General features: G+C 40.8%; 1 protein-coding gene across 4 annotated transcripts in view; it reads left to right on the forward strand.

Moving 5' to 3' along the window:
- DDHD1 (DDHD domain containing 1) overlaps window positions 1-27,446 on the forward strand; it is a 123,447-nt gene that overhangs the window by 10,989 nt on the left and 85,012 nt on the right. For 2 of the 4 annotated variants that reach the window (XM_073350101.1, XM_073350105.1), the window contains exons 2-3: window positions 14,519-14,692; window positions 27,237-27,338. In XM_073350101.1, the coding sequence (XP_073206202.1) occupies window positions 14,519-14,692; window positions 27,237-27,338 (276 nt within the window). The remainder of the gene's footprint in view (window positions 1-14,518; window positions 14,693-27,236; window positions 27,339-27,446) is intronic. The other 2 variants (XM_073350102.1, XM_073350103.1) reach the window with 1 other exon arrangement.

Raw genomic sequence — 27,446 nt, forward strand, 5'->3', positions numbered from 1 at the left:
CAGAGCGGTCATAATGGAGCACTCTGGGATAGCTCCCGGAGGCCAATACCATCGAATTGTGTCCACAGTACCCCAAATTCGAGCCGGCAAGGTCGATTTAAGCGCTAATCCACTTGTCAGGGGTGGAGTAAGGAAATCGATTTTAAGAGCCCTTTAAGTCGAAATAAAGGGCTTCATTGTGTGGACGGGTGCAGGTTTACATCGATTTAACGCTGCTAAATTCGACCTAAAGTCCTAGTGTAGACCAGGGCTTAGGTTGCTGAGTGAATCAGTAGTAGGAGTAGACTTGTAGGTGATCAGGGCAGATCTTTTCCTCTCAATGAGTGGCAGCAGTATCTCAGAATGGTCTACAAACCAGTCGACATTTTTCTTAGTACTCTTTCCAAAACTCTTGATTGCTGCATTGTATGAACTTGTCTCCAGGACTTCCCATGCATCTGAAGCAGTTTCATTCATTCCAGCTGTCTTTGTTGGTACTTCATTAAAAAGCGGTTTCTTGACAGGATCATTGATTTGGCTCAAGTGAATACAAGGTTGTGTGCAGTTTTATTATGGTGAATCTTCTTAGCTTGAAATTTCACTTTTTAGCAAATGAGTGGTCTGTGTCACAGTCTACGTTTTCATAGAATCATAGAATATCAGGGTTGGAAGGGACCTCAGGAGGTCATTTAGTCCAACCCCCTGCTCAAAGCAGGACCAATCCCCAACTAAATCATCCCAGCCAGGGCTTTATCAAGCCTGACCTTAAAAATCTCGAAGGAAGGAGATTCCACCACCTCCCTAGGTAACGCGTTCCAGTGTTTCACCACCCTCCTAGTGAAAAAGTTTTTCCTAATATCCAACCTAAACCTCCCCCACTGCAACTTGAGACCATTACTCCTTGTTCTGTCATCTGCCACCATGGAGAACAGCCGAGCTCCATCCTCTTTGGAACCCCCTTTCAGGTAGTTGAAAGCAGCTATCAAATCCCCCCTCATTCTTCTCTTCTGCAGACTAAACAATCCCAGTTCCCTCAGCCTCTCCTCATAAGTCATGTGTTCCAGTCCCCTAATCATTTTTGTTGCCGTCTGCTGGACGCTTTCCAGTTTTTCCACTTCCTTCTTGTAGTGTGGGGGCCCAAAACTGGACACAGTACTCCAGATGAGGCCTCACCAATGTCGAATAGAGGGGAACGATCACGTCCCTTGATCTGCTGGCAGTGCTCCTACTTATACAGCCCAAAATGCCGTTAGCCTTCTTGGCAACAAGGGCACACTGTTGACTTATATCCAGCTTCTCGTCCACCGTAACCCGTAGGTCCTTTTCTGCAGAACTGCTGCCGAGCCATTGAATCCCTAGTCTGTAGCAATGCATGGGATTCTTCCATCCTAAGCGCAGGACTCTGCACTTTTCCTTGTTGAACCTCATCAGATTTCTTTTGGCCCAATCCTCTAATTTGTCTAGGTCCCTCTGTATCCTGTCCCTGCCCTCCAGCGTATCTACCACTCCTCCCAGTTTAGTGTCATCTGTAAACTTGCTGAGGGTGCAGTCCACACCATCCTCCAGATCATTAATGAACATATTGAACAAAACCGGCTCCAGGACCGACCCTTGGGGCACTCCACTTGATACCGGCTGCCAACTAGGAATGGAGCCATTGATCACTACCCGTTGAGCCCAACAATCTAGCCAGCTTTCTATCAACCTTATAGTCCATTCATCCAGCCCATACTTCTTTAACTTGCTGGCAAGAATACTGTGGGACACTGTGTCAAAAGCTTTGCTAAAGTCAAGGAATAACACGTCCACTGCTTTCCTCCTCATCCACAGAGCCAGTTATCTCGTCATAGAGGGCAATTAGATTAGTCAGGCATGACTTTCCCTTGGTGAATCCATGCTGACTGTTCCTGATCACTTTCCTCTCCTCTGAGTGCTTCAGAATTGATTCCTTGAGGATCTGCTCCATGATTTTTCCAGGGACTGAGGTGAGGCTGACTGGCCTGTAGTTCCCTGGATCCTCCTCCTTCCCTTTTTTAAAGATGGGCACTACACTTTGGAAGGTTTCAGAGTAACAGCCGTGTTAGTCTGTATTCGCAAAAAGAAAAGGAGGACTTGTGGCACCTTAGAGACTAACCAATTTATTAGAGCATAAGCTTTCGTGAGCTACAGCTCACTTCCTCAGATGCATATCGTGGAAACTGCAGCAGGCTTTATATATACACAGAGAATATGAAACAATACCTATTCCCACCCCACTGTCCTGCTGGTAATAGCTTATCTAAAGTGATTTCCAGCACAAATCCAGGTTTTCTCACCCTCCACCCCCCCACAAAGAAAACCTGGATTTGTGCTGGAAATCACTTTAGATAAGCTATTACCAGCAGGACAGTGGGGTGGGAATAGGTATTGTTTCATATTCTCTGTGTATATATAAAGTCTGCTGCAGTTTCCACGATATGCATCTGAGGAAGTGAGCTGTAGCTCACGAAAGCTTATGCTCTAATAAATTGGTTAGTCTCTAAGGTGCCACAAGTCCTCCTACACTTTGGAAGGATCATGTATGCAAGATCTTTCAAATATGTATGTCTTGTCAATACCAAGTTCAGCTGATACCAGTGCTTGAACCTTGGGTGTCTCCACAATGATGTTCTTCTGATGTTACCAGCAAAGAAGGTGTTAGTCACTGATAGAGCTCGAGAACTCTTTGACCATTGTCATTCATACATCCAATGCCATGCGTACTATTATTCAGAATGTGTGTGTGTAAGGTATGTATTTATGCTCTTCAGAGTCTGAATTGTAGTTCTGTTTAACAGACACTTTAGAGCCCTGTAAGTGGAGACGTCTTAGTGGATAGGCTGGAAAAATTGCCCCTACGTGACCTAAATTAAATTTTACCAAGCTTCGTTGGGTTGGGCACTAAAATGTGAAGTATCATAAGGTTCTTAATTAATTATATAATTTCCGGTACAGTACTATTTTCTAAAAAAAATCAGGCTCAGACAGAAGAATATTCACAAACCTGTACTGAAATTTATCTCCTAATATTGTTTAACAAGACTCAAATGGATCTGCTGATAAGAAAAATATTTATTCCCCTACCTCTCTTGCCTGCAACATACTTAATTTGTATGTTTTTGGAAACCAAAGTTTTGAGTGTGGCATTGCTGTCCATAGGTGCTGGAAAGTCTCCTGTCAATTTGCTCTGTTTAGTTTAAAAACGAGAGCCACTCTGCCAGGCAAAGTATCGTTGGATTACAGATGCAAAGTCCAAAGGAGCTGGTTTCCTATACCTTCATATTACACCGATGTAAAATGGATTTCAAGCTTTTTACATATCTGATTAGATTATGGTAATCTGAAGTCTGATGCAAACTCGTTACTTTTAATTGATGGGGCTGTATTTTTAACTATACTTTCTTAAAAGCTGGAACTGTAGCCCTGTAGCCTTTACCTGATTAAGGAACTGACATGATTGTTAATGGAAGATCTGTGGAAACAGAATCTTTTATTTTACTAATGGCTTGAAAAAAGAGTGATTAACAAAAGGATTCACCTCAAACAGTTGCTGGTCTGCTGAATGATTCCTGATTGTATGAAATTAAATGAGTTTTTTCTTCCAGTCAGTGGGATCAGAATCTTTATTTTGTGGTGATATATAGTAGTAACCTGAGTGTGAGTTTGGAGGCGTCTTCCCTTTTCTTTGGTGTACATTATGTGTGATACTTGAATTAGATCTGAAGAGTGAAAGTCTTTTATTGTTTTGGAGCCCGCAGTCAATGTTATAAACTGATTAAATGTGCTTCATAGAAATGTGTTTACAAGTTGTTGCAGAATACCCGAAGTGGCTAGTTTACATAAGGCAACTTCACATTTCCTTTTCACAGAGGTAGTGGAATCCTTGTTTCTTTCCCCAGTTAGTCCACTTGGGTGACAGTAGAATTGAGTTAAATGGGTAACTGAATGCATCCAATGAAGTGAGCTGTAGCTCACACAGGCTTATGCTCAAATAAATTTGTTAGTCTCTAAGGTGCCACAAGTACTCCTTTTTCTTTTTACTTGTATGTGTAACTGTTTGTGGGGTCAGGGCCTAAATCTGGAAAGAGAAGAGAATCTTTGTTTAGCAGCAGGGTGGATTTGATTTAAATCAAATTGATTTCAATCATGATTTAAATCACTAGTCAGGAAGACTCGATGTAGTAATAGATTTCTACATAAAAGTGCATTTTTGTTGGTTGTTAGAACCTTAATACATATTCTTCACAACTCAGAGATAGATGTAGGTTTCATTTTTAGAAGGTGCACACTATACATTTTTAAAGTGATTGATTTATTTTGAAAACTTTTCAGATTAGTTTTACAGCTATATCTCAAAATGAATGATGGTTTGGTTATTTCATTTACCAAAGGTAATTGAAGCAGATATTTATGAAGTTCACCTCCCAATGATTATCTCCATTTCAGGTTAATCATTAATATTCAGAGGATTTTCTTGTCAGGCTGTATTAGGAGGAGAACATCCCCAGACAGACATTTAAATTGTTTTATTTAACTAAAACAACGTTGTGTGTTCTGGATTTTTTTCTTCAACAGCAAACATATAATAATTTAACAAAACAAGCATATGAATTTTTGAATTTAGTTAAACACTGAAGTTTTTTAAAATCAGGTTTGTTTTTGTTTACATTGTTTTTAACTAAAATAGTTAAATGAAATATTTAAAAAAACAAAAATTAAATAGACTATGTCAGCCAGGTCAACATGAGAAACTTATAATATTGTCTTCTGCAGCTAACTGAAGCAGTCGTCTTCACCTTCATTTTCCTGTTTGTTCATAATTTGGAAAAGAAAAACAAGCTTTCCTGCTTTTTCAGGTCCCAAATGATTTCTCAATTTGGAATGAATTAGTCCAAAGGAAGAAAATATTCTTTCTACATCGGCAGAAGAAGCTACTGCTGTTAAAAGTGAGATTCACTTCAACAGTCTCTATCCAAGTGCTTAAGTGACTTCTACCAGTTCACTGGTGTGACTTTCTTTAAAACGTCGTCAGCAGACATATATTTCTTGAATGGTTCTTATTCCCAAACTGAGTCTCTCTTACAGCCTGCTGCCATTATAGGCTATCCCTTCTGGGAGAGAATGGTATGGTAGATCTCAAATCAATGAAGGCTACATTCAGAAAGACCTCAAGACTTCTTGAATATGCTGCTCAAACAGTTTCACGTTTGTTTCTTCTGCCTGTCCCTCCCTTCTCACATTTATCTCCAAACTTCTTCTCCTTGTCCAGATCTATTCCACCTGCAACCATCTTCTATTCACTGAACTTTTTTGAAACTTTGCACTTTTAGAGAGCAGTAAGGGATTGACTCTGTGTACACAGATTTTGCAGAGGGACAATAGAGTTGAGGTCTGTTATTTCTCACCTGTCTCTGTCTGTCTTACATTTTTGCTGTTAACAAGCATGTTGTCTCTGGAGACACAAATCCACACTCTGAGAACTGCAAAACTAAGCATCTCTGATGGTATCTTCTAGACTGAGCACTGAGTCCCATTGGGTAGATAGAAAGATTAATGTAAATAATCTATACTGGAACCCCATCAGATTGGGTCCCTAATCCATGAACTGTTGGAACTCCTTTACAAAACTTTTCTTAAATATTACATGAATATATTGTTTCATACTATAGAATTAGAATTTATAATAATTATTCCATGGTGAGATACATTATAGCTCAAAGATATCTTAATTAAAACAATCTTTAGATAGGTTTTTGCCTCAAAAACCTATTTATCAAAAAATCTAATTTAAATAAAAAAATCAGATTTTAAAAAAAATATATATTGATTTTTTTTTTATCCACCCTGTTTAGCAGATTGCATTTAATGTTTTTAGCCAACAAGAATATCCCCGCCCCTATAATTTTTGCAAATCCCTCAATAAATAGTTTGGAAATATTTGTTTGGGAGTAGAGCAGGGGAAGTTTCCTCACCACTTTATAAATGAAATTACTCCCCTGAGTTGGGATGCTGGATGAAATCCTGACCATATTAAGTCAATGAGAGATTGCCATTGACTTCAGTGGGGCTAGAATTTTACCCTTAAGTCTCCTTCTTAAGGTTATGTTGTTCCTCACAATAGATCAGAGCAGTTTGCGCACCTTTCCATTAAAACATAGAAAGGTCAATGTAATGGGATTAAATATGCTTCCATTCATTTTCATAGTAGTAACCTACTGCATTCTGAAATCATTTTTTTGATGAATAGGTAGAAATCTGTACAGTACTAAGTTGTAAAAGGAATCCAAGATGTTGCCCAGATGATATCAAGTATTGAACTTACTCCAAGTGGTTGGCTTTCGTTGCACAGACCTTTCCTTTCAAAAAAAGAAAAAAAGTTGTCACTATCTGTTTTGGATGGTTTACTCTGTTTTTTTGTAATCAGCTATTCTTATAATAAAACTTCCTATCCTCTGAGTTCTCCCTTGAAGAAGGTGCACTCTTGGCTAGGTTTGTTGGAGAAGTAGAACAAATAGAATGGCAAGTTCCCTATCCTAAAAAATTAACACACTAAACAAGAATAGGGCCAGCAGTTCGCCACTGTTACCAAGTAGTGTAGCATCTCTAGTGGCAGTCATAGTTAAAGCTGTAGTGTTTTGGGGACTCGGGTTAACACAGTGGCAAAAAACACCTAAATTCTGTCCCTTATAACTTACAATAATCACACTCTTGCTACCACCAGTGAAACTGCACTGAAGGTGAATTTTATAGATCACACTTTTTTTAGTGTGCAGAAGACATAATTTTAGACACGATGCTATGAAAGAGGGTAACAGACTTCAGGAAGGAGATGGAAGGATAAAGGGCTACAGCACATGTACTTTCCAGTGGTTCAAATTGATTTTTAGTTTTTTATGTTTTGTGATACAGGAGGGCCAGGGAGCAGTGGTAGAGTGGTCGAGGGGAAATATATAAGCCCTAGGCTAATTAAGGTGTGGTTCCCTGAAGACTAGGGAAGGTTGTTACAGGTTAATTGGAGCACCTGTAGTCAATTAAGGCCCAGTCAGGAGCCTAATAAAACCGCCTGCTTCAGGAAGGAGAGAGGACTGGAGCTTGGAGGTGTGTTATGAGAGCTGAAAGACCAGAGAACCAAAGTAGGGGAGACCTTGCCCTGCCCCAGTGTCTAAGGACTGAGGGTAACCCCACCCAAGGGGGAAGAGGGTAAGAAACCCGCAGGGGTTGAGAGGGGCTGGGACTCAGAGAAAGGAGCAAACCCAGATCACTCCCCTGCTTCCCTCCTCTGCTACCTTCCCGGGCCACTAGCAGGGCCTTCAGTGCCCAGGGGCAAAGGGTGGCGTCTTAGCTCCCCCCCAAGAAAACAGCAGGAGCCACCATACAAACATCTGCTATCTTGTCACAGTTTACTTATTTGTGATTATCAAGATCACTTTGAAGAAAGAAGCTGAATAACTTTTGCTAGCAGGGCTTGAAAAAACACCATTTACAAGTAGCAAGTGGGAATTTTTCAAGTGATGAGTGCCGGGGGCTCTAACAGTATGTCTACACAGCCCACGGCAGTGAGACTGCCAGCCTAGGCCAACAGACTTGGGCTCCCACTACCACGCTAAAAATAGCTGTGTAGACAGTGCTTTCAAGTTGCCACTCGGGCTGGAGCCTGCGCTGTAGCTCACGAAAGCTAATGCTCAAATAAATTGGTTAGTCTCTAAGGTGCCACAAGTCCTCCTTTTCTTTTTGCGAATACAGACTAACACAGCTGCTACTCTGATACCATATTGAATAGTAGCTTTTATTGATATGCTTTACACAGGTTTCCTCGTTGCTTTTTGTTCAAGCATAATTTTTTAATAATTTGTCTCTGTACATTTTAGTGCAGCAATTTACAGCTCTGATTCAAGTGGAATGAGTGAGGAATTATTTGAACCTCACTTTCTGAGTCAATGTGTATCTGTCAATATTTAAAAATTTGATAGTATTTTAATCAGTGTGATTGTAGTGTGCAGATCACAAGGTGCAGGTAGCAGCGCGAAAGAGAGAAGTGAAGAGGAATTGCTGTTTTGACAGAATTTGTCGAGTTTTAACTGGATGCAGTATTCAGTTCCTACACACACACACGCGCGCGCCCCCGCTTCAAAAGGACTTATGAGCCATTCAGAGTGGTATCCACAGTCCTTTATTCCTAATAACTATTGATCATCATTCTACCACTAATTTGATGTTTCATAGCTTTATTTTGCTTTTTATTGTTTTAAATTCTATGGTGTCGGGTGTATTCAGTCCTGATTGCTAGGAATGCCTGCCTAAATAGTCAGCCACATCTCTTCGGTTTTGGTTTGACTGTATGATTTAAAAATTGATCTTTGCATAATGATTTTAAAACTATATATCAAATAGAGGTCTTACTGTTACATTAAAATGAACATACTCCCTGCAGTGAGAGCATTCTTACAACTCCTTCCAGAAAAAAGTCTGCTATCTATGAAAGAATGAAATTGAGTAATTTTTTGTGCAGTTTAATTTCTCATGCTTAAACTGCTTTTTTCTAAGACTAGTAAAATTTATGTGAATAGTTAGAACAAAATACTTTCTGGTTTGTCACCTTTTTCTTCCACTTGTCATCTCTGGCATTGAAATTTATTTTTAAAGATCATATATATACACACCATCCAAATGAATAACCAGCCAAACATATTGATATCTTCACACCTGAGTCATTGCAAACTATAGATTATATGTGTAAAAAATTGGAGCAGTCAAGGGAAATACCTCCCTATGAATCAAATTTTTGTGGACACAAAGTAAAGCAAAGCAACAAAATTAGTAAAACTTCACCAGTGGCAAGCAAAGGAGTAAAACATTAAATGTGAAAGAAAAAGAGCATTGATTCAGTGTAAGACTGAGAAATAAACACATCAAAGTCAAGAAGTTCCAGAAATGAAGATTTCTGCCACAAAATTAGCTCATTTTTATAGTGTAAGCTAGATCCTAAATAACATGTTAAGGCTTTAATTTTCCAAGGAAATCAGAGCCAAAATGTAGGTACAGTACATGCAACGTGTATCCAGATAATATAATAGAAACTGTAGGTTGGAATTTTCAAAAGTGTCTAAGTGACTGAGGAGCACAATTGGGCTTTTCTTCTAAGTTACTTACGTGCTTTTAAAAATCACATCCTTAATTTTTAGAATTTTCTAGGTTTTAAGTGCTTGATTTCTCAACCTTAAATTCAAAAATTGGCATTAAAATACCATTAATTTCCCCACACACCCCCATCCTTTTTTTTAAAAGGTGTGAGGGAAAAGAAGGAACAAATATCACAGCACATCTTTAATTTAGGGAGTTAGGAGGAGGCGCATCAAATACGTTCTATAGAGTGCACAGGTTAGGCTGTTGAAAGAACTGATTTTTCTTAAAACAGCAGTGTTCTGTAGTGAGGACTATGAAGTATACTTTGTTTGAAGTGTGGTTTTTAGGTGTCTGCTGGGCTTTATTTATGCTTTGGCAAAAATTTCAGTTGAAACATCAGGGGAAAGTATGTGTCTTTCACACTTAAATACATCAAAATGGCTGTATTGATTTTGCTTAAACATTCACAAAAGTTTAAGATGAAGAATTCACTTGAAACAATTATGAGGCTGAAATGGAAGTTTGGGGATTTCACCATGCATTGGTAGAAACTGTAATAACTTCTTGCATTTAATTTTTTGTGCCTATCCTAATTTTTAAGTGCAATTTACCAACTGATTTGTAGACTTTTCATAGATTTTTTTTTTTTTTTGAGGCAAGACAGGTACATTTTGATCATCTAATCTGATCTACTGCATAACACAAACCACAATTAAAGGAGAATTAGATGTATCCCAGCTGCCAAAGCATCCCTCGGATTTGAATCCAGGAACTCTGGCATTCAAAGCCAGGGGCATAGCTCTAAGACATAGTCCCAGCGCGCCTCTCCTGCCCCTCCCCCCCCCCCAAGACCATTCGAGCCTGCCCCAAAAAAAAAAAGTCGTGTAATATTTTCCCAGCCTCCTTTGGTCCTCTAATTGACCCAGTATAATTGCTTAACCCTGATATATATAGTTGCTCCACTCGCTACTGAAGTGCAGTCTCTTTGTGAGCAGAACATGACAACTGATTAGCAATATCCAGCATTTATTACACTCTAGTTTAAAGGCAGGAAATGAAGACTATGGTGTACAACTGAAAATGCAGGGAGATTTTAGGTCAGTAGAATATCATAATCCATACTAGAATTTGACCAGGACTAAAGTCCATTTCTAAACCTTTTTAATACACCCATTACTGTAGTATCGGTGAAGAAAATTAAACACAAATGTTAATGAAAAACTGTTCATATCAGCTTTACCAAACATTCCCACTCTTGTGAGAAGTCCCATGGAATATTCAGTGATCCTAAATGGTCACAAGGTTGGTTGTTTCTCATCTGAAAGTTAGTGTTCCCTAAGACAGTGGTAGGATAAAGTCATTACATACATGGAAGGAAAACTACCACTTACTGACTGATTTCCTGTACCATCTCGATTTTCCTTCCAGGTCTCTCACTGAAGTACTGACCTTGTTTTACCTTGTGAAATCTGAAAAGATTACAGCTTCGGGTAGTCTGGGTACAGCTGTCTTGCACGGCAGTTTAGAGGAAGAAAGGAAGAATACTGCTTCCATTTGAAACTTGGTTGGGACTTTAGGGAGGCAGAATGCAATTACTCTAATCATGGTCAACAATCCTACTCTACCAAAAAAGCATCTTTGGGTCTGTACTTAATGTCACACTCTCACATGTGTTCATGCCCTTTCCATACATGGAACCTGAAATAAGGTTGGATTCCTTCAAAATTATGCCACCTTAACAACTTTTTAAAATCAAATTTTGGCTGTTCAAAACTAGTCTCACCTCTTGACTAAGATTGTCTGTGAGGGGGAGACTGTCCCTGTCAATAGCCTGGGTACTGCGGTTGAATGTTACAGTCTGCAGCAGCAAAGCACCACCAAGAGAAATTCTGTCGGGGTGGGGGGTGAATTGAAAATGTTAAAATTAAACTTTTTATTTTAAAATTTAGGTTTTGAAGATTTGTGGGCAGGAAAATTACAGTTGAAAAGTTTGGGGTCCTTAAAAATTGAAAGCAGATGTTTGTCGTCATTTAATCTGTAATGTAAAATTTGGAGTCACTTGTTCTGATGACAGCTTTAAAGAAGCTATGGAAGGAGTGTAATCTGATCAGAGTACTTAATGAAGAACTGAAGAATTTCTTGTAAAGATTTATGCATGGAATAGTTGCATCTTGGCTTCCATTAACAATGTATTCCCTCATGAACACCCACACCATCATGTGAATTCAGTTTTACCACACACATTCCTTTGTTGCAAAGAGTAGCTTTACTGGGTGTGTACAAATTAATTCCATCATGAAACACATATCTGACAGGTGTAAAATATAGGGTAATACAGCACAGTTTAAAATGAATAAGTGCTTCATGAGACACCACTAGCTGAAATTCACTTTTTGCTCCCCACCCTAGTCTTGTATTATGGAGGTGGTGGTTGGTGACTCCATAGTTAAAGTTTGTATTTAAACAGGACCAAAAATGTCTTTATTTCACACTTTAATGACTGAATTTAGACTCCAGAGTTGGCACAATAACTTTTTATAGGACAACTGAATTTCTGTGTCAAATGGAATATTTACTATCTTTTGCAGAGCAGACATTTAGAAGTAGACCCTTTTTGAAATTTTGCTGTTTTCCTCACATTTTTATATTCCTGTAGTTAACCAGATTCCTCACAAATCCCAAACCTCTCTCTTTCACACACACACACACACACACACACACACGCTTGCTCGCTCACTCACTCCTCCCCCTCTCTCGCTTTCTCTATCTTGGATATAGACAACTGTTGATCCTTATACAGAATAACTGTTCTGAGCTATGCAACCATAAGTTTGATGAAATCTTTTTGAGTTGTCTGCTGCTTTTGTTTTCTGAATGATATGCCTGCCTTGGCTCACAAGCTGTGCTCTATACGTAACTGGTGACACAGGGAGGCAGAGTGGGCAGCAGAGAGAGTTGAGCTCTGGTGAGAAGGGAAGCAGAGTTTGGGAACATCAGAAGTTGGGGAGTCTTTGGGGAGCCCTGGAACGGGTTTAACTAGGATGTGCTGGGACTGGGGGAAAATATCTAGCATCTAGGGGAACTTGGGGGTGAGAGCGGCCTGCATTGTTTGGAGCCTGAGTTTTGGGAAGCTGTCTGTGGTGAGGAATTGGGACTTAAAGTGTTGTTGCTGCCTTACAGGGGCTGCCTGCAGTTCCCCTAGCCACTAGTGGACTCTGTGATGCATACTTTGCAGGCAGCTTAGGAGATCTCTCTTGTTGCTTCTTCAGCAGCTGGCAGCACCAAGCGAAGGAGGCTAATTGTAGCCCTAGGCTCCTCCCAGGCCACCTGCAACAAGCTCCCATCACTAATCCTCCAGCTGCTGCAGGCCTTCTGCTCTCCCCACCTCCCAGCTGTGCCAAGCTATCCACCGCACACTCCTGACCCTGCAGGCCACCCCAGTACCCTGATTGCCTCAACACCTCAGGATCACCACCCGTCCACCCCCAGCTATACCTAGTTGCTCCAGAACCAGTGGAAGCTCTGCTCCCAAAGTGGCTGTAGCTGCATTTCTTCCTTTCTTTTCCCCTCCCGTTATGTCACAGCTTCCTGCTACAGGGAGACAGGAAGGTGGTTGCCATTCAGGAATCTCTGGAAGCAGCTTCTTGCTCTTGTGAACCTCTTTTCAAATAGTTTTTCCAATGTAATGCAAACCATATGTGCTATATAGCGATTGTATTAGAATGCTTGAGAGATTTAGCCCTCTTGGTTCTCCCATGAATCTGTGAGGATTATACCTCTATGCAGTATGTGTATTGTTAGATGGAAAGCTCAAAAAAAAAAAAACCCTCAGGGGTGTCTTGTAAACAAAAAGGAGAAAATACTGGTAAAAACAAGGACTAAAATACAGAACAACATCTGCCTTATTCTCATGTAGGCAAGTTCTGCAGAGAACCTTACTACAGTTGGTTAGAATTCCTAATGACAAAGAGGAAAACTTAGTGGTGATAACCTTACAGTCCTTGTCTGCCTCCATTTGTTTCTTTTCAGAGGAGAGCTGCTTTCTCCATTCTCCCAAAAAATCTCTCTTTCCAGGGTGGCCTGGCTCTTTTCAGTCATGAAACCAAGTTCTTTGTTAGTCTCTTTCTGAAGAACTTCTCCTTGTCATTGTCGAGAGTTCTTAGCTCCCATACATATAGAACATGTCTGAATTTGTTTAGCTGTAAATACACACGCTATGCATGCCCCAGTTGTTTTCCTAGCTCCCCTCTTTGGAGCCTACCTTTGTAAGGAAACAGTGGCTCACCTGGTTCCTCTGAGGGACTTCTGGTGAGTCTTGGTCTGCTCGAACCCAAAGACTGCAGAACAACTGACTTCCACCAAGGACTTCTGGCTCAGCAGTACATTAGACGGAAAGCACCAAAGGAGGAGGCACAGATCAGGATTATAGGCTTTTGTGGCACTACATCAGTTCAGCCATGCAGAAGCAGACTATGCTCTTTTCAGCTTTTGTTCCTGGTTTTGTTCCTGTGTGTTGGGGGAAGAAGATGCGTTCTCCAACGTAGTGTTGGAGCATGATGTTGATGGGTGTGAGGTAGGAGGAGGAAGTTCTGAGCCGGGAGATGTAGGTGTCAGAGAGAGTGTAGGAGTGATGAAGGGGTAGGAGTGATTTGAGGTGAATGATTTGGGACTAGGAAAGAACAGCAAAATGGTCACAAAAGGATAAAAACTGTGTTCTTCCACTGGGCTCTTTATGTAAAAGTGTCCCAGTCCTTCATTTTTGAGAGGGGGAGAGGATGCACTTTTTGCTTCCCACTTCTCCACCAACTCCCTTATCCTCCACTGAAACGCTTCATTGTGACACGTCCTGACTACAGTGTGCCCGTTTTTCACTTTGAAGGTATTAGCTTGCAGATGGAAAGGGGTTGCAGATTGCTACCTGCAGATCCTCCACTTATGTTGGGCAACAGCCACTACTGACTATAAGGATACGCTTTGGTGCAAACTTTCAGCACAGGCCTCTGATGTTTTGTATGCAAACTGGGAAGTTGAATGCCCAGCTATTCATTTTGTAAATACAGATAGTTTCATGAAGATTTAGAGGTTGGAGTGAGACTAAAAATTTGGCCCTTAGTGAGAGTGCAGTTTTATGTTTTAATAGAATCTCTGGCTTCCATACTGAAGAAATCCCTAAAAATCAGCTTCTTGCCCGTATGTAAATTGGACCATTTTAAAAATATTGAATTGGGCACAAAGGAAAAGTTACTTTTTAGTAATAAGTCAACAGCAGTTACCACATTAAGGATTCCAACAGCGAAGTTAGGTTGTCATCAAAACGTAACAAAATTAAAATTCTTTTACTTATTTAGTGCTAATTTCTGGTATATTAAATACTAAATCCCTCCTGTTTGCTTTTTAGAAACGGATAAAATCCCTGTAATGCGTGGGCAGTGGTTTATTGATGGTACATGGCAGCCATTAGAAGAAGAAGAAAGTAATCTAATAGAACAAGAACATCTCAATTGTTTCAGAGGCCAACAAATGCAAGAGAACTTTGATATGGAAGTATCAAAACCTGTAGATGGGAAAGAAGGTAAGATATTGCCTGTACTGTTGTTCATATCATTATTATTTATTTGTATTACTGTGGTTATGAAACAGATTTCTATTAATATGAATGTTTCGTGTATTCGGTAATCTTGCATGGTGACTAGCGATTATTTGCTCTGGTTGCTTTTCCCATTTTTCAATGTAGCTTGATGGTTCTAGGATTTATTTCTGAATCACAAAAATGGTACCATTCACAGCGTTCTATGTAAAACTAAACTCATGGGTGAATTTCTTGTCATATCAGCATTTTGCCTCATTTCATGTTGTGGCTTTTTATTGTATCTGAAAGTCTTATTGAAACTAAAGTTTTCTGTTCATGGGCCAGGAAAAGTGCTGATGACCTCAGTCTAAACTGGCTCTAAAAGTCCAGCCAGTTACCTAAATTCTGCCATGAAGGGACCATCATTTTCACAGATCGGATATTTCATTTTTCATTCTGGCTCAATCCAGGACTATCAGAGTAGTTTGCAGTTGCATTAAATTCTGTGTGTTGCTTTTTTGATGGAAATCCGTGTATTTTAATGACCAGGCTGAGAACACTGAGCTGATGTTTCTCAAGGTTGTGAATCAAACTCATTTCACATTTTTAAGATCACACCGCTGAAATTACTGTTGTTGAACTAATTACCACAGGCAGTAGAATCAGTGGCTCTGGGTAAGTACAGCACAACAAAAGTTCAGTATTCTTAACTTCCTAGTTTTTGTCCTTACTTGCCACTATTTGTCAAGTTCCCATTAAACCAAGGACTGCATTTACAGGGGTTTCAAAATATAAATTAATTAAATAGGGCTTTAGGTTTTATTTTTTTTTATTAAGACAACTTTACTGTTAAACTTTTTTTTAAAAAATATACATTTAAAAATACTTTGGACAGCAATTACAGAAAGTGGCCCTGTGCTTGGAAGTGTTCCCCTGAGTAGTTAATTGGGAAAGTGGTGTATTATGTGTATAAATTCATTAAATGTATTGTATACGTCTGCTACAATTGATATAATAGTGTGCTACAGTAAGCAGTCTTTTACCCTCTCCAGGCTCATATGTAGCTCTCATTAATACTAATTGATGGTAGACTAGGCCTCTAATTATCACTCATAGCTGTACTGTTTGAGAGCACTGTAGAAATTTGCTGATGCTAATACAAAACAGCAACAGAAGTCCTAAATTCTCAGCAAAGATTTAATAGCAGAATAGTGAGACTTAATTACTTTCACAAAATATACTATGGAATATTAATCTATATTTAAAAACTAACCTATATTATAAAAAAAAGCACATTGTTAATATATCAGAGATCAGTAATCCAGATTATATTATTGGAGCTGGCCCCAGCCATATGCAGACGGTGGCTGCAAGCTGAAGAATTTCATGGCAGAAATCTCCCTCCCTCCCTATAGACAGGAAGTTTAGTTCCTTTTAACTGCTTTCATTTTTGGGGCAACTTTTTCTCCCTAATTTGGCTTGAAAACCCTGGGACAGCCTGTGGTATCCTTTAGCCTAGTGATCGAGGCACATCCTCTCTACCATTTCATCGTCTCTTCCGTTGCCATTACCCAGCTGATCCTCTGTAGAAAATAAACCAGTAGCTTATCAGATGTTTCTCACTCCGTTTTTCTGCAATCCCACAGTGCAGCACTTGCTGTAGAATCACACTGCTTAAGTGTATGCCAAGTGATGCTGCTTCCTCTCTTTAGACAGGAATAATCCCAGTAGATGCAAACCCCAAAAAAGTAAGTGCCAAGGAGAGAAAATGTATTCGTATTTACTGCGCTGCAGAAAGTCATCGCAGTGGGCTCCATATGCACTTGTTGTGAAGGGCATAATACTTTAAGAGCCATAGCCCAAGTGCTACTCTCATATCAGTGTCTTTCTTAGTTCTGTGTTTTCCCTTCAGGGGAATGTCCCACTCTGTAGGAGGAGGAAGCCTGAGTCAAATTATCCCTTTCCTTAGTTCTGATCCTGGATTCCAATCCCTCATCAAGGAAAATAATCATGAATTATTCAGGACCTTTAAGAGATATCAGTGGTAGGTCTTGGGCAAGTAAGAATTGCTTTGCTAGATTAGGGTGTATTCCATTAGTCAGGTGTCCTGTCTCTTGCAGTGGTGAGTACTGGATGCTTTAGAGGGAGGTGCAGGAAACCCCCTAATGGAATAACCAGCTCATGGTGGGATTTCCTTCTTTCTTAAGCCTCATAAATTAGAATCCAAGAAATGTCAGACTGGAAGGGACCTCAGTAGGTCATCTAGTCCAGCCCCTTGTATCGAGGCAGGACTAAGTATTGTGTAGACTGTCCCTGCTAGGTATTTGTCTAACCTGCTCTTAAAAACCTCCAATGACAGATATTCCATAATCTTGCTGGGTATTTGTTCCAGTGCTTAACTACCCTTGCAGTTAGGAAGCTTTTCCTAATGTCTAACCTAAATCTTGCTTGCTGCAATTTAAGCTTGTTAGTTCTTGTCCTGTCCTTAGTGGATAAGGAGAACAATTTATCACCCTCCTCTTGATAACAATCTTTTACGTACTTGAAGACCATTCTCATGTACCCCTTCGATCTTCTCTTCTCCAGATTAAACAAGCTCATTTTTTTTTCAACCTTTCTTCATAGGTCAGTTTAGCATAGGTCTTATTCTTTTGAGATGTGAAATTTGTTTAGTCTGTGTGATGCAGCTGGATGTTTTGTTAGCCATGTATATGTTTGATCCTTTTTAGTATCCTACTAAGATCTTGGCTTCAGTGGTGGCATGTAGCAGTGAGTCCCACAGATTAATTATGTATTGTGTAAAAACAGTAGAAATACAGGATCACTTTTTGTCCTTTAAGAAGGTCCAGAAAAGTAACGAGACCTTCAGGTTTGCAATATCCAGATTGATCTGTATCTGCATCCAAGAAGCCTTCATGTTATCTGAAGTTCCTTGTTATGGCTCTTCCTATCAGAAGTTTTAGGCGGGTCCTATGCTGCGTCAGAGCTCCACTTGCTGCATCTGGGTACAGAGGCAAAGTGTTGGCATTCTCCTTTTCCCTATGACTATTGGGTGCTGATTTGGTCCTGAACATGTTAGTGACCATGAGGCTACTGTAATTTAACCAGCTTGTGAGGGGCTGTTACATTGACTGGGGTTGTCTAGAACAGTGGTTTTCAAACTGCAAGTCACGACCCGGTAGTGGGTTGTGGAATGTAAGGCACTGGGTCAGGCAGCTCTGGTCAGCACCAACGACTGGGCTATTAAAAGTCCTGTCGGCAGTGCTGCCCAGCTAAGGCAGGTTAGTCCCTACTTGTTCTGACACAGCGCTGCGCCCTGGAAGCGGGCAGCAGCAGGTCCGGCTCATAGGCGAGGGGGCCACAGAGCTCCACGCGCTGCCCCCACCCCGAGCCCTGGCCAGTGGGAGCTGTGGGGGGGAGGGCAGTGCCTGCAGGTGAGAGCCATGCTGAGTGGTTTGCGAGCCTACGCCTAGGAGCCTGACCTGCTGCTGTCCGTTTCCAGGGCACAGCGCAGTCTGCCGTGCCAGGACAGGAAACCTGCCTTAGCACCCCGGCAGTGCCGCTGACTGGGAGCCGTCCGAGGCAAGCCCATGCCCCAACCCCGCTCCCCAATCCCCTACCCCAGCCCTGAGGCTCCCCCGCTCCCAGCCCCAAACCCAGAGCCTCCTCCTGCAGCCCAAACCCCGAATCCCTGGCCCCACCCCATAGCCCTCACCCCCGTATTCCAACCCTCTATCCCAGCCCTGAGCCCCTCCCACACCCCAAACCCTCATCCCCAGCTCCATTGGGTCGTGGACATCAACAGTTTTCTTCAACTGGGTCTCCAGAAAAAAGTTTGAAAACCACTGATCTAGAGTCCCACTATGCTTCAGCCACACCCTCTCCACGATCATGTCCTTGGCACGTTGTTTTTATCTAGATAGGATTGCCAGGTAAGGGGGGTGTAGAGCTGGCTTTGTGCCTTCTCAGGACCCCACAGAGCAGAGCAAAGGGGCTGTTGCATGGGCCAGAATCTGGTCCCTTGTTTTTCTGTGTGGAGAGAGACAACACCGACCTGTGGGATCGGTTGACGCTACGCATGGCTCATGGGGCACCTCATGGTCCCGGACACCATCCGATGGTCCAGGGACATCTACATCGAACACATCACCGGCCACCGACAGTACCAGGAGGTGTGAGCCAGTACGACATCGTGCATCAACTATGGGAAAGGGACTGAGAGACTTTTTCCATTGGACCATATGAACTGGAACCATAAACTCGCTGAACATTAAATCTCACCAAAGGAGGGTAGATCCATCCTCATCATCGTATCCACTCATTATACTCCACACCTGAACATAGCCATTATATGGACAACATACCCCCATATCTCAATGTCTGTACTTTGACCCATGTCATAAATATAAAGGGAAGGGTAAACCCCTTTAAAATCCCTCCTGGCCAGAGGAAAAATCCTCTCACCTGTAAAGCATTAAGAAGCTAAAGGTAACCTCGCTGGCACCTGACCAAAATGACCAATGAGGAGACAAGATACTTTCAAAAGCTGGGAGGAGGGAGAGAAACAAAGGGTCTGTGTGTCTGTCGGTATGCTGCTTTTGCTGAGGATAGAACATGAATGGAGTCTTAGAACTTTTAGTAAGTAATCTAGCTAGGTATGTGTTAGATTATGATTTCTTTAAATGGCTAAGAAAGGAATTGTGCTGAATAGAATGACTATTTCTGTCCGTGTGTCTTTTTTGTAACTTAAGGTTTTGCCTAGAGGGATTCTCTGTGTTTTGAATCTAATCACCCTGTAAGATATCTACCATCCTGATTTTACAGAGGTGATTCCTTTACCTCTATTTACTTCTATTTCTATTAAAAGTCTTCTTGTAAGAAAACTGAATGCTTTTTCCTTGTTCTCAGATCCAAGGGTTTGGGTCTGTGGTCACCTATGCAAATTGGTGAGGATTTTTACCAAACCTTCCCCAGGAAGTGGGGTGCAAGGGTTGGGAGGATTTTGGGGGTAAAGACGTGTCCAAACTACGTTTCCCCAGTAAACCCAGTTAAAGTTTGGTGGTGGCAGTGGAAATCCAGGGGCAAAGGATAAAATTAATTTGTACCTTGGGGAAGTTTTAACCTAAGCTGGTAAAAGTAAGCTTAGGAGGTTTTCATGCAGGTCCCCACATCTGTACCCTAGAGTGCAGAGTGGGGGAGGAACCTTGACAACCCGTTAAACTTTTACCCCCAATCAGGGAGATTGCAGATTATGCATTTCTTACGCCACCCATTCCTAAACCGAATTTCACACCCCTTGATAATCTGTACCTTATTCCCTGATAACCAGAAACTTTTATGCTTAAACTCTGTACCGTTTTCTTTTTACTTCAACATTATCTTAATAAAATTATTAAATCTGAAATAAAGAAACTACAAAAGAGTCATTTGTGCTCAGCCTCACTAGACAGGACACTCAAGACGTTTTTTGCATCTGGCTCCTTTGAGTGGAGAGGTCAAAGTGGTTATCTTCTAAGATGAATCAGGGAAGGAGGCTAAGATGCAGTTCTCCATCTTCTTTTCTTCCTCCTTGAGTTTGCTTTTCTTACTTTCTCCATTAGTAACATCATGGCCTTTTCCTGTCACCTTTGTCTCTTCACCCTAGAATCCGTTCTGGTGCAGGCCAAGTTTCAGACAGATTTTTCCTCATCTACTAGTTTGTGTGTTCTGACTTGAATAAAACCAGTAGACACCTGTCCCAGAGGTTTTTTTCTGTAGGAAAGGGTGCAGAGACACAGGTGTTGTAAAGCAGAGTAACAATAATTTCAGCTATAGACAGGGCCACACTTGAAGAAGAGGAGGATAGGATGTTGGGCTGCATTTGTCTGATTGCTTCAATGTGGAGAACTTTTCCACAGGCAGTGTTTAGGGTAATGCAAGTCACAAAAATAAATCAGCAGTTTCAGGGGGAAAAAAAAATTCTGCCTGTACTTAAATAATTGTATATCAAATTATCAAATTTTAACACACAATTATAATAAATGCATTATTTCATAGTTGCTTTATTTGGAGTAGAGATTGACATTTGGCCATGTGGCCTTCCTTAAACGTGACTGTCACACCCCTGATGACTGCTGAAAACCTCAAACACTGTGCATTAGTTCTGTTATGGTAAACACCGACCAGAAATATGGCAATTGCTTGCTTGATGTTTGTCTCTTTAAATACCAATGTTAGGTGTCACATTAAGGCCCCAAAATTAACTTTTTAAATACTTTTTTTGTATAGTTCATCCAACTCTGTAGTTTTTTTCCATATCAGATTTGTTCATTCTTGTTCTAAAAATTGATTGTCTCTGACCCAGCATTCATGAACCCAGCAATTATAAATTAGTCTGAACATAGGATGGAAGGTGAAATCACTATTGATTAAGGATGTAGTTCTCAGTTTCAAGCTTCCAAGCATTTGTGATCCATCACTTTTTTTAGTTTTTTTTTAAAATAAAACCTTCAGTGTCTCTTTAATCATGGCTAGAATTTGTGTTTATATCTCAGATTAGTTTTCTAGAAATATTGGCTTTCTTAAAGGTCCCACACTGGCTTTTCTTGTACTGCATGTACCCAGTAGCTTTATTTATAGACTTACCGAAATTCTTGAAGGCTGAAATGAAAAAATTTAAAATAGTGTCAGAATTTCACATTTGCTATTCTATGTAGCAGTACTTCAACTGAAAAAATGCTTTTGAAGTGAGTACAAAACACTTTACAAGATCTTAAATCATCAACTTAAATCGCAGGGTGGACTTAAAATACACTTTTACACAAAGAATTCAGAAATCACTTTTTCCTTTACATACTAGCCAGAGCTAGAGTTAAAGTTTAGGTTTTTTTATCCAGTAGTTTACCTAAAACAAGTGCAGAGAGCTATATTCTTTAGTGGTCTACGTGGAATGTCTGCAGCTGTTGTAGGAGAAACAGAAACCTGAACTCAGGTCCTGGCAGGTTTTAAAAGTAAATCTATTGTCTTAAAGCTAAATGTGTTGCTAAGATAAGATCTTAAACAGAAAAAACATGTTTTTGGGGTTTTTTTAAGAGCAGTGGTGTCTGACCTGAGGGCTGAATACATTTCAAGTCAAGGGGTCACAGTCAGTATTTGGCACAGATTCTTTGTTCTGTTCTTTGGCTTCAGGTGGCACAAAGGTAGATAAAACCATTCACAATTCCCTTTGTAGGGATTCCCCTGGCATGGGGGAATCCCTACGAGGCATAGAGTTGGTAGCCTGCAATTAGAATCATAGAATATCAGGGTTGGAAGGGACCTCAGGAGGTCATCTAGTCCAACCCCCTGCTCAAAGCAGGACCAATCCCCAATTAAATCATCCCAGCCAGGGCTTTGTCAAGCCTGACCTTAAAAACTTCTAAGGAAGGAGATTCTACCACCTCCCTAGGTAATGCATTCCAGTGTTTCACCACCCTCCTAGTGAAGAAGTTTTTCCTAATATCCAACGTAAACCTCCCCCACTGCAACTTGAGACCATTACTCCTTGTCCTGTCCTCTTCTACCACTGAGAATAGTCTAGAACCATCCTCTCTGGAACCACCTCTCAGGTAGTTGAAAGCAGCTATCAAATCCCCTCTCATTCTTCTCTTCTGCAGACTAAATGATCCCAGTTCCCTCAGCCTCTCCTCATAAGTCATGTGTTCCAGACCCCTAATCATTTTTGTTGCCCTTCGCTGGACTCTCTCCAATTTATCCACATCCTTCTTGTAGTGCGGGGCCCAAACCGGACACAGTACTCCAGATGAGGCCTCACCAATGTCGAATAGAGGGGAACGATCACGTCCCTCGATCTGCTCGCTATGCCCCTACTTATACATCCCAAAATGCCATTGGCCTTCTTGGCAACAAGGGCAGACTGCTGACTCATATCCAGCTTCTCATCCACTGTCACCCCTAGGTCCTTTTCCTGGTGTACAGAGCATATCAAGGGTTGACATGGGGCGTATTGGTTGGAGAAGAGGAATGAGAAGAGTGGCTGTACAATGGCGTGCTCCAGCTGGGTTCAGCTGGCAGATGGTCCCTTGGAAACAATAGCCAGTTGGCACAAGTTAAAGCTACTTTCTTTTTCCTCCCCTGCATTTGAGGAGCTGACCTGTGGGGGTGTGGCAAACAGGGAAGGGATTGCAGCTGCCTCGTGTGTTCCTGGCTCAGACTAGAGCTACTCTTGGGGCAGCAGGTAAAGTGAAGGGAGGCAGTTGATAGGGTGGCCCTCCTAGCTTGCTCCCTGTAGAGATAGAGGTAATTCAAACATATTTCAAAATGCAGGGCATGGTTCAGAGAACACATTTTCAGTTTCTAATTAAATAAAAAAATTCTTCACCCTCCTGGGCCACAAGGTTGAACACCACTGTTCTAAAGCATTTCACTTAACCGTTTAATATTAACTGCATTTGTGACACTGTCTGTGATCTTTGGATGGATGGTTTTTCATGTGTATTCACATTTAATTAGAAGGGAGTAACGCTGGAAGTTGAACTTGAAAATAAGCAGTGTGTACAAATTTAGTACCTTTCTATTGGATCAAAGCTGCAGAAAATCACTCTAAGCAAGCCGGAGGCTCACGGGAGCAGCTCCAAGGCAGAGGGCAGGAGCAGCACACGGCAGTGGGGGAGGGACAGCTGAACTGCCAGCAATTGATAGCCTGCTGGGCGGCTGCCGCACTGGGAGCGGATGGGAGGCTGCTGGTCCACCCTGGTTCCAAGCCCCGACCAGCTCCACCAGCTGCTCTCCCTGCAAGCAGTGGACAAAGCAGGCGGCTGCCAAACAATGTTATAAGGGAGCATTGTGCAACTTTAAATGAGCATGTTCCCTAATTGATCAGCAACAAAACAACGTTAACCGGGACAACTTTAAGTGAGGAGTTCCTGTACTGTCGCGCAATCTCTTTATTGTGAAAGTACAACTTACAATGTAGATTTTTTTTGTTGTGTTTTTTGTTACATAACTGCACTCAAAAACAAAACAAGGTAAACTTGAGAGCCTACAAGTCCACTCAGTCCTACTTCTTCAACCAATCGTGAAGACAAACAAGTTTCTTTACGTTTACAGGACATAATGCTGCCTGCTTAATTATTTACAATGTCCCGTGAAAGTGAGAACAGACGTTCACATGGCACTTTTGTAGCCAGCATTGCAAGATATTTATGTGCCAGATATGCTAAACATTTATATGCCCCTTCTTGCTTTGGTCACCTTTCCAGAGGACATGCTTCTGTGCTGATGACTCTCGTTTAAAAAAAATGCATTAATTAAATTTGTGACACAATTCTCCCCCAAAGAATTTAATGTCCCCTGCTCTGTTTTGTCTGCATTCTGCCATATATTTCATGTTATAGCAGGCTTGGATAATGACCCAGCACATGTTATTTCTTTTAAGAACACTTTCACTGCAGATTTGACAAAATGCAAAGAAGGGTATCAATGTGAGATTTCTAAAGATAGTTACAGCACTCAATCCAAAGTTTAAGAATCTGAAGTGCCTTCCAAAATCTGAGAGGGACTTGGTGTGGAGCATGCTTTCAGAAGTCTTAAAAGAGCAATGGTCCAATGCAGAAACTACAGAACCCGAACCACCAAAAAAAAAAATCAGCCTTCTCCTGGTGGCATCTGACTCAGATGATGAAAATGAGCATGCATCGGTCCGCACTGCTTTGGATCGTTATTGAGCAGAACCCTTAATCAGCACAGACATGTCCTCTGGAATGGTGGTTGAAGCATGAAGGAACATGTGACTCTTTAGGGCATTTGGCACGTAAATATCTTGTGATGCCAGCTACAACAGTGCCATGAGAACACCTATTCTAACTTTCAAGTGACACTGTAAACAAGAAAGAAACGGAGTACTTGTGGCACCTTAGAGACTAACCAATTTATTTGAGCATAAGCTTTCGTGAGCTACAGCTCACTTCATCGGATGCAGTTGATAGATTTCCACTCCATACTGCTAAATGCAGTGCCTTGCATAATGACAGGTTTCAGAGTAACAGCCGTGTTAGTCTGTATTCACAAAAAGAAAAGGAATACTTGTGGCACCTTAGAGACTAACCAATTTATTTGAGCATAAGCTTTCGTGAGCTACAGCTCAAATAAATTGGTTAGTCTCTAAGGTGCCACAAGTACTCCTTTTCTTTTTGCGAATACAGACTAACATGGCTGTTACTCTGAAACCTGTAAACAAGAAGCAGACAGCATTATCTCCTGCAAATGTAAACAAACTTGGCTGAACAAGAAGTAAGACTGAGTGGAGTTGCAGGCTCTAAAGTTTTACATTGTTTTATTTTTGAATGCAGGTTTTTTTTACATAATTCTACATTTGTAAATTCAACTTTCATGATAGAGATTGCACTACAGTACTTGCAATGGGAGAATTGAAAAATACCATTTCTTTTGTTTTTTATAGTGCAAATATTTGTAATAAAAAATATAAACTGAGCACTGTATCTACACTTTGTTGTAACTGAAATAAATTATATTTGAAAATGTAGAGAACATCCAAAAATATTTAAATAATGGTATTCTGTTGTTGTTTAACAGTGTGATTAATCACGATTAACTTTTTTAATTGTGCAGTTAATCACGATTAACTTTTTTAATTGCTTGACATCCCTAATTTTTTTTTTTTTTAAAGGAGGATTTTTTGTTTAATTGCCAGCTTGGCAAATTCAACCTGGGAAAGAAAAACCCAGGTATTTCCTGCCTAGTGTATAATCACCAGGCAGCGACAAACTGCAGACTAAATTCTCTCCTCAGTTACACAAGTGCAGCCCTTATGAGTTTGATTCTCTGCTCTCATACATCAGCTTTATACCTCTCAAAAAGAAAAGGAGTACTTGTGGCACCTTAGAGACTAACCAATTTATTTGAGCATTAGTCTCTAAGGTGCCACAAGTACTCCTTTTCTTTTTGCGAATACAGACTAACACGGCTGTTACTCTGAAACCTGTCTTTATACCTCTGTAACTCTCTTCACATAGTGGACCTCCTCCCAGTTTATACTGATCTACGTGAAAGGAGGAATCCAGCCCATTGTTTTCAGTAGGGTTGTGGAAGTTTTACCTGTCCCTGCAATTGGAACTTAGTGATTTTGTTGATACAGGAACCAGAATAGAGAATCCATTTCATTCTCTCAGAATTTAATCACATATTCTTCGCCATATTGGCTTTCTGGAGCTAAAAGAATTTTGTAATAAAAGGGAAAGCTTCCTTAAGGCTTGTCCCCACTAACTGGGGTGTCAATTCTAGTGCACACCAGCATCTAGCACATTTACTGGCCCATGTGGAGCCCTCTGGCACTCACCAAAAGTTCCTTAGTGCAAATTAATATTGTCCTGTTTCAAGCAATACTATGTTAACATGCAATAGGGAACTTTTAGTGTGCGCAAGCAGGGTCCAGACAGACTAGTTAGTGTGCACTAGAATTTACGCCTGAGCTAGTGTGGACTGAGATACCATGTAGGCAGGCCCTTAGTCACTAAAGAAAGAAGATATGACTGAATGAATACACACAGAACAGTTTTACTTAGTAAGATGCCGCCATTTTTACACAGTCACTTTTTTGGGGAGAGCCTCACTTTCAGACTAGCTACTGGAAGCCCCAAATAAATACAATAGCAGTTAATCAAAACTGACTTTTAAGGTACCTATTGTTTTCCTGTTTCACAGGTGTGTGAGAGCAGTTTCTTCCAGATCACCTAACTTCCTGCCTGGTGGATACTGCAACTCTCATTCCTCTCACGATGTCCCTTCCATAACTGAACTGCACTGGTGCCTCCCTATGAGGGTAAGGTAAGTCCATCAAATGTTGAAGAGTAGTCCCAGGGCTTTCTTTTCAATAGTCTTGCTTTATATCCTGGAAGGAATGAAACGAGACTATTGAAAACCTTACAAAAATGACGGACTTGCCTTACCACCATGGGAAAACTCCAGTGCTGTTCAGGAATGGAAGGGATATCTCAAGCAGAGTGTATGCTGTGCTGTCTGACTGTGTGAGAGGCAGCTGTTCACAGACCTACGAAACAGGGAAACAGTAGGATATTTTAGCCTAACTTCCTTCTGATGACCGTGTCCTCATACTATTGAGAGAGGCATCCAGTAGCTGACCTTAAAGTTACTAACTTTTTTATTGTTTACAGATTACCTTTAAGATTTCTGCATACTACCCATTGCACGAATATACTACATTTTGTTTTTGTACGTGCCAATGCAAAGGCACTGAGTGAGGTTGATAATCACGTTGTGGCATGGTTTGTCTTTTACTGATGGTGTTAAATGTGCCATAGCCAGGATGATATAAATGTTTGTTTTATGAGAACTGAAGAAATAACATTTGGCTAACATGAATTGACACTTTTGCTACAAAATCCATTTAAAAAAAGAAATTATGTGCTTGCAGTATTTTTGAGTAATATTTGCCAAACCTGACCATTCATTTCAGTGATAATACTAATGAAAAGAAAAATGATGCCCCTTTTTAAAATTTTACTTTGAAGCTCAGTGTTTTTACTTTTAGTTGTCTACCACCTCCCTCCCTTCTCCCTCCCTTCTCTGTTCAAATGGAGAGGATATAAGGAGAGTACAGATGCTGCATGTCTTAAACGAAAGCGTTCCCAAGGTACAGTAATTGTAGATTTCTTTCTTGTCGTTTCCTCCTGGCTTAGGAAGCTTTAAATTGTAGCTTGTATATTTCAGTGAAATGTGTTAGATCTCTGTGCTTCCATTT

The sequence above is a fragment of the Lepidochelys kempii genome, chromosome 6, assembly GCF_965140265.1.
Source record: "Lepidochelys kempii isolate rLepKem1 chromosome 6, rLepKem1.hap2, whole genome shotgun sequence".
NCBI classification, from domain to species: Eukaryota; Metazoa; Chordata; order Testudines; family Cheloniidae; genus Lepidochelys; species Lepidochelys kempii.